This window comes from Bos indicus, chromosome 24 (genome assembly GCF_029378745.1).
Source record: "Bos indicus isolate NIAB-ARS_2022 breed Sahiwal x Tharparkar chromosome 24, NIAB-ARS_B.indTharparkar_mat_pri_1.0, whole genome shotgun sequence".
Taxonomy (NCBI): domain Eukaryota; kingdom Metazoa; phylum Chordata; class Mammalia; order Artiodactyla; family Bovidae; genus Bos; species Bos indicus.
In genome coordinates this window covers 40,222,005-40,234,507 of record NC_091783.1, presented here as the reverse complement: position 1 = coordinate 40,234,507, position 12,503 = coordinate 40,222,005, and the positions used below count along the sequence as shown (strand labels likewise).

Genomic DNA, 12,503 nt, shown 5'->3' with positions numbered 1-12,503 from the left:
CTGCCTGTGCACCCAGCACTGCATGTGGGACCTCACCACACACCAGGTGCAGCGACAGACACTGGTCTCTGCGGAAGACACTGTAAATCAACCGCCGGCCCCAAACCCAGTTGCCTGTCTTCCTTAATAGGGTCTTTTTTTTTTTTTTTTTCAGGAATGTTTGTGTACAATTAGAAAGTATTAATTTCCCAGGCTCTCTAGTAGCTAAGAGTGATGATATAATGTTTCCAGACCATGAGAGGTAACTGGAATTCTACCAAGTAAGATTTCTGGGAAATTGAAGTCAGAGACAGTCAGGAGGTACAAGTACCCGGAGCTGCCAGGAACAAGGATGTGGTTGTCAGGAGTGGCCCTGCCCCCTCGGTAAGCAGAAGGATGAAGGCCATTCATGAAAGACACAATACAAGACGGAAGGAAGCTGGATCTATGCTAAAGCTAAGGAACACCTTTCAGTTTCCTCATTTGTACTTGTATAACTCTTGGGTTTTCTGTGCCATGCAGTCAAGCATATATATGTGATATAATCATGTTTGTTTTTAAAAAAGGACTCTATGCCTATATTTATACAGTTAATTGTGAGTTAGTCCCACTTTTAACTGTTTATCAATTATGAAATTGAAAATAGATTCAGTTGACTATTTTGCTCAGTGAAATGTATTACTGGACGTAATATCTGATTCACAGCTTCTGAATATTAGAAAAATTCTGTTTGGGCTCATGATGAAATGGATTTGAGATCTTGCACTATGTATCCAAAGGCTGACTTTGTATCTGTGATTTAGTATATAAGAGTTCTACTAAAACAAGGCTTAAATAGTCTTTTAGAATAGAATTTCACTGAAAATTATATTTATTGACTAGTCAATTAAATCACAAAATTTTATTTGGGCCCATAGAAATACTCCTGTTTTTCCTTGTTTGTCCATATTTTCTAAATTTCCATTAAAGACTGTGTATCACTTTTATAATAAGGAAAAAAAAAAACACATTTTTTGGAAGAAACACATACTACTGAGAAACTGACATAAGAAACTTGGATCAAGATGACATATTCTCCTGCTCTTGCAAATTACTCAACATGTCAGAGATACTTTTCTCAACGAGTAGATCTAGAAACCACGAAACATTTCCATTAGCAGAACAGAAATTGCTGGATGTTCCCGGAAGATAAAAAGCAAGCAAGAATGGTTTGATAAGGGTAGAGAAAAACTTGGGCCTAAAAAAAAGGTACAAGAGAAAAATGTGTGGAAGGTCAATGCTGATTGAGAAAAAGCACATCTCCAGGATGAAAATTTAATGAGCACGAAGGCATCACCTAATTCAGAAGACAACAGCTGTTTAGGAGAAGAGCAAGCAGCAGCTAAATGTATTCAGGATTCAACTTAACTGTCCCCGTGGTGACAGACTGACCATCTTCTTCCACCTGCGACCACTCGGCCTGCCTCACTCCCCATCGTCTCTAAAGCTGGACCTCCAGCAGTAAGACTGGGTGGAGAGATGAGGGAAGTGCACAGGAGGAAGGCCCCAGGCCACTCCCCTGACCCACCAGGAATGTAGTCATCTCTCTGCCTTTGCTGGAGTTAAATATTGAACAGTTTACTGCACTTACATGCTATGGAAAAATAAGACTGTTCATAACACTTAAGCCCCAGTGGGAAAGTGCCCACATTATACTTTCCTTCAGGGTCCAAGTGAAAGGAGAAGCACTGTTTCTATGTGGCTATAGTGAAAAGTTTTAGGAAACCTAGAAAGGCTAGTTATGCATTTTTCTTGAGTAGCTGGGGGATTCAAGAGAAGCTACAGACACTTCTATATTTTGCAGTTTGCCAGGGAAGACGAATTGGTGCTTTTGAACTCCGATGCTGCAGAAGACTCTTGAGAGTCCCTTGGACTGCATGATCGAACCAGTCAATCCTCAAGGAAATCAACCCTGAATATTCACTGGAAGGACTGATGCTGAAACTCCAATACTTTGGCCACCTGATGCGAACAGCAAACTCACTGGAAAAGACCCTGATGCTGGGAAAGGATGAAGGCAAAAGGAGAAGGGGGCAGCAGAAGATGAGATGGTCAGATACCACAACCAACTCAAGGGACATGAACTGGAGCAAACTCTGGGAGATGGTGAAGGACAGGGGAGCCTGGCGTGCTGTAGTCCATGGGGTCACAAACAGTCAGACACGACTGAATAACAACAGCAAGGGAAAACAAAAAATCTTAGTCTAAAGTAGCCAGAAACAGAAATGGGGAAAGAATGCATGTGGGCCAAGTTCTTAGTACTCGCTCAAGATGATCTGGGCGATAATTGGAAAATGACGCTGGAAATTTAAACCCGAAGGGCAAACCTTTCCTTTGATAGGCATCTAGTCCAGGACTTGTGTGTATGGAGCCTGGCCTCAAGTTGTAGGCATTGCCTGTACCCAGTTCCAGCTGAGGACAATCTCACCTTCTAGGAAGACACAGGTTTCAACCAGGCTGAAAGTTCAAACAGAACAGAACTCAGAATGCTATAACTCATTATACATGGCAGAAGATTCTAGAACTGTGATCAATATACTGGCTATAAGCCATATGTGACAATTTAGGTTTAAATCAATTATGATTAAACAGTTAAAATTTTCATTCCTTACTTACAACTAACTACGTTTCAAGTGCTGATGCCACATGTGGCTGGGGCTATCACACTGGAGAGCACAGAAATGGGTCGTTTCCACTACTTTAGACCGTTCTAAGAGTTGGATAAAGAAGGCTGAGTGCCAAAGAACTGATGCTTTCCAACTGTGGTGCTGGAGAAGATTCTTGAGGTTCCCTTGGACAGCAAGAAGATCAAACCATTCAATCCTAAAGGAAATCAACCCTGAATATTCATTGGAAGGACTGATGCTGAAGCTCCAATACTTTGGCCACCTGACGTGAAGAGCTAACTCATTGGAAAAGACCCTGATGCTGGGAAAGATTGACGGCCGGAGCAAAAAGGAATGACAGAAGATGAAATGGTTGGATGGCCTCAACAACTCAATGGACATAAGTTTGAACAAACTCCAGGAGATAGTGAAGGACAGAGAAGCCTGGCGTGCTGTAGTCTATGGGGTTGCAAAGAGTTGGACGTGACTGAGAGACTCAACAACAACAACAAAGACAGGTCTAAAGGCCAGGATTCTTCTGGGATGTTGTAAACACACAGGCAAGGCTTAACTGTAGACGTGAGCTGCTCTGGCAACACCCGACTCTGGTTAATGTATCTAAGAGAAGACCTGACTGACACACAACCTAAAGTAACTCAAATTAGAGACTGTTTTCATTTACGTCAGCTACCCAGTATCCACGCAGAAGTGCGCCAGCTGTGACGGACTGCGCAGAAGCGTGTCCAAGAGGAGCTACCCCTCACTCAAGGTCAGGGGCGGCAGCTGAGAGGAACAACCCCACGTCCAAGGAGCAGTGGCTTCTCGGAGGGCAGAGAGGAGCTACTCCACGTTCAAGGTCAGGAGGGGCAGCGGTGAGGAGATACCCCTCGTCCAAGGTAAGGAGCAGCAGCTGAGCTTTGCTGGAACAGCCCTGAAGAGATACCCCACGTCCAAGGTAAGAGAAACCCAAGTAAGATGGTAGGTGTTGCGAGAGGGCATCAGAGGGCAGACACACTGAAACCATAATCACAGGAAAACTAGTAAATCTAATCACACAGACCACAGCCTTGTCTAACTCAATGAAACTAAGCCATAACTGTGGTGCCACCCAAGACAGGTGGGTCATGGTGGAGAAGTCTGACAGAATGTGGTCCACTGGAGAAAGGAATGGCAAACCACTTCAGTATTCTTGCCTTGAGAACCCCATGAACAGTATGAAAAGGCAAAATGATAGGATACTGAAAGGGGAACTCCCCAGGTCAGTAGGTGCCCAATATGCTACTGAAGATCACTGGAGAGATAACTCCAGAAAGAATGAAAGGATGGAGCCAAAGCAAAAACAATACCCAATTGAGGATGTGACTGGTGATAGAAGCAAGGTTTGATGCTGTAAAGAGCAATATTACATAGGAACCTGGAATGTTAGGTCCATGAATCAAGGCAAATTGGAAGTGCTCAAACAGGAGATGGCAAGAAATGCAAAAAAGCAAAATGGCTGTCTGAGGATGCCTTACAAATAGATGTGAAAAGAAGAGAAGTGAAAACCAAAGGAGTAAAGGAAAGATATAAGCATCTGAATGCAGAGTTCCAAAGAATAGCAAGGAGAGATAAGAAAGCCTTCCTCAGCGATCAATGCAAACAAATAGAGGAAAACAACAGAATGGGAAAGACTAGGGATCTCTCATTGGAAAAGACCGTGATGCTGGGAGGGATTTAGGGCAGGAGGAGAAGGGTATGACAGAGGATGAGATGGCTGGATGGCATCGCTGACTCGATGCACATGAGTTTGAGTGAACTCGGGGAATTGGTGATGAACAGGGAGGCCTGGTGTGCTGTGATTCATGGGGTCTCAAAGAGTCGGACATGACTGAGCGACTGAACTGAACTGAACTGACCCAATATCCTTGATGTTTTAATTTATGTCATTATTGAGATCACAATTAAGCAGAAAAGAAACCTAAATCAAAGTGATTAACTAACTGGCCTTAGTCAACTTTATCTGTGCCTGCAGTGAAATATAAAGTTCCCTTTTCCTATATATGAATCTTAGGTCCATGAATCCTTCTGCATAGAACGTGATATAAAAACTGCACAGAGGGATTTCCCTAGTGGTCCAGGGGTTAAGAATCCACCTTCCAAAGCAGGGAAGGTGGGTTCGATCCCTGGGTGGGAAACTAAAATCCCACATACTATGGGGCAATTAAGCCCATGAGCCGCAACTACTGAGCCCCGTGCGCCTCAGCTAGAGAAGAAGGCCATGCACTGCAACTCAGAGTTACATGCTGTGACTCAGACCCAACAGAGCCAAAAATAAGTAACAAAGAAATATTTTTTAAAAAAAGAATTGCAGAGGACGTATCCATTAATTATCTCTTGCATCAATGATGCAATAAATGGATGAATGAAGTAGATCAGAGCTAGCACTGAAACGACTGCAGAAATAGGAAGACATGACTCACAGCCTTGCAAGTAAAACTGTGGCCCAGGAACTGCCAAGGGTGAGGTGGAATTTCAACCAGCCATGGCTCAGAAAACATGTGAGGCTCCCCTGATGTTTTTTGAATCATTCTCTGGCTCACTTGATTAATGCTGTATCTCACTTTTTACCATTTTAATTTCTTTGAACATAAAGGGTACCCTAACCACTCTCCCATTCCCACCCCCAGTTAAAGCAAACCACCCAGACATGCTCATGAGACTTGGGCCCACTTCTTCAGGAGTGTGTTGCCTGTCCACAGAGCTTCCAGTCAGCACTCAGATTTAAGTAAAGGCTCCCTGGAACCCATCCACAAAGATGTGCTCTATTACCAAAGAAGTTATCCTCCAGCTTCAAAAGGGAATAAATTTTGTGTGCAGGGAACCTGCTGCATGGGGAATAAGAAATAGTCACTTAAGTTTATAAAATCTTGCATGGTGCTATCTGCTTCAGTTTTCTCTTTTAAAGCTAGAGGATGACTATGAACTTTCCTGATATTTTTTCCATATTTTCCTCTGCTCCCCTAATCATACCTTTCGAGCCCTGTCCATTACTTACAGGAGATTCGCTGGTTCCGAAGATGTCTCTGACATCCCTGACAGACTGCTTGTTCTTTTTCCTCAAGGTTTGTGTGTAAGTATTGTATCTCTTCTTCACTGCAGCTGCCTGGGTTCGAGTCAAAGTAGAGAGCAAGGCTTTGCCATCTTCCTCCTCATCACCCGAGATCAGGGTTGATAAACCGACATCTTGCAACCACTCTGCTTCAAGTTCTCCTTCTGTAAAACGAAGTTGCCAAAAGAAGGTGAGAATATTCTGGGATTGGATGATGTGTATATCTGTAAGTCTGTACACATCAGTGAATAAGAAATATCAGTAAACAATATTAATAAGACCATCCTGGACCCTGAGGACATTATGCCAAGTGAAGTAAGTGAGACTGAGAAAGACAAACACCAAACACCAGATGATCTCATTACATGTGGAGTTTAAGAACAAAATGAAGTAAAAAGCCCAAGTACATAAATACGGAGAATAGACGTGTGCTTAGCAGAGGCAAGGGGTCGGGGTGGGCAAGATGGGTAACGGTGGTCAAAAGGTACACACTCCAGTTAGAAAATAAGTAAGTCATGAGGATGTAACGCACAGCATGCTGACTTTATTTAATAACATTCTATTGCGTATTTGAAAATTGTTAGGAGAGTAGGACCTTGAAAGTTCTTACCACAAGAAAAACAATTTTGTAACAATGTGTGACAATGGATATTAACTACACTTACTTTGGTGACTGTTTCACAACTGTATATGTATTCAAATATCTAATCATTATGTTGTATACCAGAAACTAATACAATGGGAATAGAAGGCTATTGATGAAGAACATCTATAAAAAGTTAACAGTTACAACCATTTTTTTGTGGTGAATATTGAACCCTTCCCCTGCAAAACTGGCATCACAGCAAGGATATAAACTGTCATTACTTACTTTCATTCAACTTATATGGAGGCCTTACCAGAATGATAAGGAAAGATTAAAAAAATAAAAACACAGAAGTCAGAAAGGAAAGAGTAAAACCGTCTCTATTCCCCCCAAAATCTCTTTGTTTATTTAGAAAATCCTAAGACATTTAGTAGGAGTAGGCAATGGCACCCCACTCCAGTACTTTTGCCTAGAAAATCCCATGGACGGAGGAGCCTGATAGGCTGCAGTCCATGGGGTCGCTACAGTCGAACACGACTGAGCAACTTCACTTTCACTTTTCACTTTCATGCATTGGAGAAGGAAATGGCAACCCACTCCAGTGTTCTTCCCTGGAGAATCACAGGGACGGGAAGTCTGGTAGGCTGCCGTCTATGGGGTCGCACAGAGTCGGACACGACTGAAGCAACGCAGCAGCAAGACATTTAGTAGTAGACAACTACTGGTAAGTGAATTTAGAAAGATAATGAAATATAAGGTCAGGTTACAAAAAACAATTATACTTTGCACAAGGAGCAAACAATAGAAAAATGAGAGAGAAGCGAGAACAAAAGAGAGACACCCATTTACAAGATCCCACCAGGACTTTCCTGGTGATCCCGTGGTTAAGAATCCACCTGCCAATGCAGGGGACACAGGTTTGATCCATAATCTGGGACGATCCCACAAGCTGTGAAGTAACTAAGCCCACGCTCCACAACTACTGAGCCTGTGCTCCAGAGCCCAGGAGCCAGAACCACCGAGAACACGCACCCCAGAGCCTATGCTCTGTCGCAAGAGAAGCTGCTGCAACAAGAAAAGAGCCCCCAGTTACGGAAACTAGAGAAAGCCTATGCGCAGCAATGATGATCCAGGGCAACCAAAAACCAATCAATCAATACCTGCACTTTCAAAAAACAAAAGGTGAAAGATGTATATGATATTAAGAGAAACCAAAGTATAAGCAGAAATAAAATTGCTTCTGCCAATAAAAAATAAATAAACAAAAATTAAAAGACCCCACTAAGAATATGAATAGGCAAGCCACAGATGGTGAGAAAGTATTTGCAATACATATATTTAACAAAAGATGAATATATGATGAATTCATATAAGGCAATAATAGAAAGATAATTTTTTAAAATAGTTAAAAGATTTTACAAAAGCCAGATATAGGAATGGAGGAGAATAAGCACTAGAAAAAGTGTTTGACATCATTAGTGAAATGTAATTACAACCACAGTGAGATACCTCCACATGTCGCTAGAACCATTCATGTCAACAAGTCTTAAAGCATCAAAATGTTCAAGGACTGAAGCAACTAGACTTGTCAGACACTGAAGGGAGGAATGTGAAACGGTACAGCTACATTGGAAAAAGAGTGGCAGTTTCTTATGTACATAATTACACATATTCTATGAAAAATGTATACATCCAAGAGAAATAATACATCTCCACCAAAAGACTTTCACAAAACTGTTCACAGCAGCCTTATTCGTAATGGCCAAAGCTGTTAACAACCCACAAGTTCACTAAGAGTTAAATGGACAGACAAATTGTGGCATATTCGTACAACGGAATATTGCCATTATGGGTTGAACTGAGTCCCTGGAAGATACATGAAGTTCTAACCACCAATTCGGGTGAATGTAAACTTCTTTGGAAATAGAGTCTTTGAGGTGTAATGAGGATCTGAGCTGAAATGAGGTCATACTGGAGTAGAGCGGGTCCTTTATCCGATATCTCTCTCTAGTTGCTCCGTCAACTCTTTGCGACCCCATGGGCTGTAGCCTGCCAGGCTCCTCTGTCCATGGGATTCTCCAAGCAATTATACGGGAGTGGGGAGCAATTCCCTTCTCCAGGGGATCTTCTCAACCCAGGGATCAAACCTGCATCTCCTGCATTGCAGGTAAATTCTTTACTGTCTAAGCCCCAGGGAAGCCCTTATCCGATATAGCTAGTGTCTTTATAAGAAAAAGAGAAGGAACATGGACAGCAACGCAGAGAACAGGCTATGTGACCACAGAGGCAGAATGGCATGTACTGTCGACAAGCCAAGGAACAGCAAGGATTGCTGGGAACACCAGAAACTAGGAGAAAGACATGGAACAGGCTCTTCCCTACAATCTTCAGAGAGCAGAGGGCCCTGCTGACCCCTTGATGTTGGACTTCTAGTCTCCAGACCCCAAGAGAACAAATTTCTTTTGTTTTAAATCACCTAGCTTTGTGGTACTTTGTTACAGCAGGCCTTGGAGACTGATGCAAACTATCCCATGATAATAAGCAGTGAAACATTAATACACAGAAGGAATCTCAAAAATACAATATTTGGCAAAAGAAGCCAAACCCAAACTGATCTATGCCGCAGAAACATCAGAACTGTATTTGTCTCTGGCCAGGGACAGCAAGTCACGAGAATGATGAGACTGGGAAAAACCATGAGGAAATTTTCTGAGTTGACTGGAATGTTATTTCGATTAGTGTGTGGTTACAAGGTAGCATTTGTCAAACCTCACTGAACTGCACACTTAAGATCTGGGCATATGCTTCAAGAGACAAAATATCAGTAAAATAAAATTTACACTCTAGTTAGCTTTTTGTAGACGTTTCTGTTGGTAAACCTTGAAGATGTTTTTTGCATGCTCTAGGCTGGAGCAAATGAAAAAATATATACATTGAAGAAAGAATGAACCAGGTTTCTCACTCTTGGAGAAGGGAGTTATAAATACAGAGAAAGGGGAGACAACAACAAACTTTGTTGGATTGGAATCGGAAGTTATCAGTAAGAGCTCACGATTTTTAATACGGATAGCGAGCTAGCTGCTGCTGCTGCTGCAAAGTCACGTCAGTCGTGTCCGACTCTGTGCGACCCCATAGATGGCAGCCCACCAGGCTCCCCTATCCCTGGGATTCTCCAGGCAAGAACACTGGAGTGGGTTGCCATTTCCTTCTCCGATGCATGAAAGTGAAAAGTGAAAGTGAAGTCGCTCAGTCGTGTCTGACTCCTAGGGACCCCATGGACTGCAGCGCACCAGGCTCCTCTGTCCATGGGAGAGTACTGGAGGCAAAAGTACTGGAGTGGAGTGCCCTTGCCTTCTACCAGTGAGCTAGCTAGTGAGATGGAAGAAGTGGGGAACAAGAGGCACTCTTCTTTATGTATCTTTCTGAATCTGAAAAGGCAAAATGTAAGGACATAAGCAAATGGCGTAAAAATAGCCTTCTCTGAAGGAGGATGGTTCCCTTAACTAGATTCTCATTAAATGTGTGGTGGGCTTTATTTCTAATCCTAAATGAAATATCCTAATTGTGGTAGACCCAAACTATTTTTCTTCAGATCTAAGAAGGATAGACTTGGAGAAAAGAACAATAATTTTTTTTAACATTTTAGTTTATCTTGATAGTTGTTTTGAGGTTAGTCACTGGCTAATGGAAACATTCATAGATAGCTACTTACTCAACTACCTTCAATTTTTCTTTGCTTTTTTTTTTTCTGTTTCTTTTGGCCACACTGCAGGGCATTCAGGATCTTAGTTTCCCAACAAGGGATCAAACCCAAGACCCCTAAAGAGGAGTCTTGACCAGTGGACTACCAGGGAAGTCCCAAACTACCTTCAGTTTTTCTTACACATTTACTTGCGGATAGGTAGTACCTGAAGAAGATAACCCATGTTTTTTTTTAACTTTTTATTTTGTACTGTGAAAGTCACTTAGTCGTGTCTGACTCTTTGTGACCCCATGGACTATAGCCTGCCAGGCTCCTCTGTCTATAGAATTCTCCAGGCAAGAATATTGGAGTGGGTAGCCTATCCCTTCTCTAAGGGATCTTCCCAACACAGGGATCAAACCCAGGTCTCCCGCATTACAGGATTCTTTTCCATCCGAGTCACCAGGGAAGCCAATTTTGTACTGGAATATAGCCAATTCGGAGAAGGCAATGGCACCCAACTCCAGCACTCTTGCCTGGAAAATCCCATGGATGGAGGAGCCTGGTGGGCTGTAGTCAATGGGGTCTCGAAGAGTCGGACACGACTGAGCAACTTCCCTTTCACTTTTCAACTTTCCTGCATTGGAGAAGGAAGTGGCAACCCACTCCAGTGTTCTTGCCTGGAGAATCCCAGGGACGGTGGAGCCTGGTGGGCTGCTGTCTATGGGGTCGCACAAGAGTCGGACACGACTGAAGCGACTTAGCAGCAATAGCAGCAGCATAGCCAATTAACAATGTTGTAACAGTTTCAGGTAGATAGCGAAGGGACTCAGTCATGCACAGCCATGTATTCATTCTTCCCCAAACCCCACTCCCATCCAGGCTGCCACATAACATTGAGCAGAGTTCCCTGTGCTATAAAGTAGGTCCTCTTTGTCCCATGCTTTTAATCTCAGGTGAGTAATTTTGCTCTTTTAGAAAATTAAGGGCAATAAAGATTGAGGGCAGGAGGAGAAGAGGGTAACAGAGGACAAGATGGTTGTGTGGGCTCATGGATTCAATGGACATGAGTTTGAGCAAATTCCAGGCGATAGGGAAGGACAGGGAAGCCTGGCATGCTGCAGTCCATGGGTGGCAAAGAGTTGGACACGACTAAGAGACTAAACAACAAATACTTTTTTGGTTCCTCAATCTTCTTGTTTAATTTCACTGGAAACTAGTATAACCGACCTATCTGACATGGCATTTATCTTGTGAAGTGCAGATTATTCATTCTCTAAATACATTAATACTAGTAAGTGCTTCAAAGTCAAATATTTCTTTTCTCCAGAATTATGCTGGCAATTTTTTTTTGTATCTTTCTTTGGTAATTAATAGTCAAGTATGCAGATGTAAAAACCTCAAATTTAGAATACTCAATCTGCTAGACGATCATGATTCCAACCCACAGCCAGGTACAGCCTCCCTAAATGGTGACATGTTAGGGATCAACCTGGATGGTTGACAGCCCCCCTTCAGGTTGTGTCACCTGCCGAGAAGCCACCCTGAGCCAGACCAGCAGATACAAACCAGCGGGAGTGGGAAGCTGGTATGCCAAAGTCTATCGATTCACTAGTTAGGCTACTCATGGAATGACGTCTACCTGCCAACAGAACAAGAGAGCATGTAAAAGGCTGCACAGTGGGGACCAATCTGGCATCTCACCGTCCAGGGGCTTGGCCTCGGCAGGCGTCTGTTCCTCCTGAGCCCCGAGGCTGGTCTCTTTGATGCTTTCTATTTCCCGCCAGAAATCCTCCATGGAGGCGCTGTCTACGGAGGCTTGAGAGTTGGAGCGGCTGAACGCCGGGGACTGAAGGGACTCATTGGAGAGCATCCTGTTGATTCTTCGGCAGCGAGGGATGGACTTTCTGAGGAAAGAAAAGTATTAAATATCGGTCAACGGAAATCAGTGTTCCATGTTATGAACCACACACAAGTTTGAAACTAATGGAGAGAAGGAGTTAGTGTGACGGAGAGAGGTTTGAGGGAGTAACCTCTAGTCAGGTGGTCCCATCCTTTCATCCTCTCTAATTCACAACGACTTTGTGGCCATGTGGGAATTATCACAAAAATACTTTCTATGACTTTTACACACTCATAAAGAAGTTGCTTATATTAATCAAAACACATATAGTAAAAGTTAGCTTCTATAAATGTCAGAAGAGTGGGGAAAAAAAAAAAAAAAAGCCGGCTGTGCTTGGAATCTTAGATTTCTCAATCACCTTTAGGAGAAATTTCCAGAATTTGATCACTGATCCTGAGACTGTACCTGACTAGAAGCAGTTCTAGGTTTACACTGAGTTAGCCAACTTATTTTCAAAACTCAGAGCATTCCAGAAAAATGTAAGATATCCACTTTTTTTATTCTGTGCTGTGTAATAAAAATAATTTAAGGTAGTTTTGTTTGATAACTAGGTCATAAGAGTTCTTCACTGAGTTCTTTATAAGCTTGACAAGACAGACACATTCTAGTGATTGAAATGC

At 42.7% G+C, this 12,503-nt stretch overlaps 1 protein-coding gene across 2 annotated transcripts in view; it reads right to left on the bottom strand.

Moving 5' to 3' along the window:
- The window catches only part of ARHGAP28 (Rho GTPase activating protein 28), a 139,387-nt gene that overhangs the window by 48,765 nt on the left and 78,119 nt on the right, over positions 1 to 12,503 (bottom strand). For both annotated transcript variants that reach the window (XM_019986426.2, XM_070778922.1), the window contains exons 2-3: positions 11,685 to 11,887; positions 5,659 to 5,876 (exon numbers count right to left, since the gene is read on the bottom strand). In XM_019986426.2, coding sequence (XP_019841985.2) covers positions 5,659 to 5,876; positions 11,685 to 11,887 — 421 coding nt within the window. The remainder of the gene's footprint in view (positions 1 to 5,658; positions 5,877 to 11,684; positions 11,888 to 12,503) is intronic.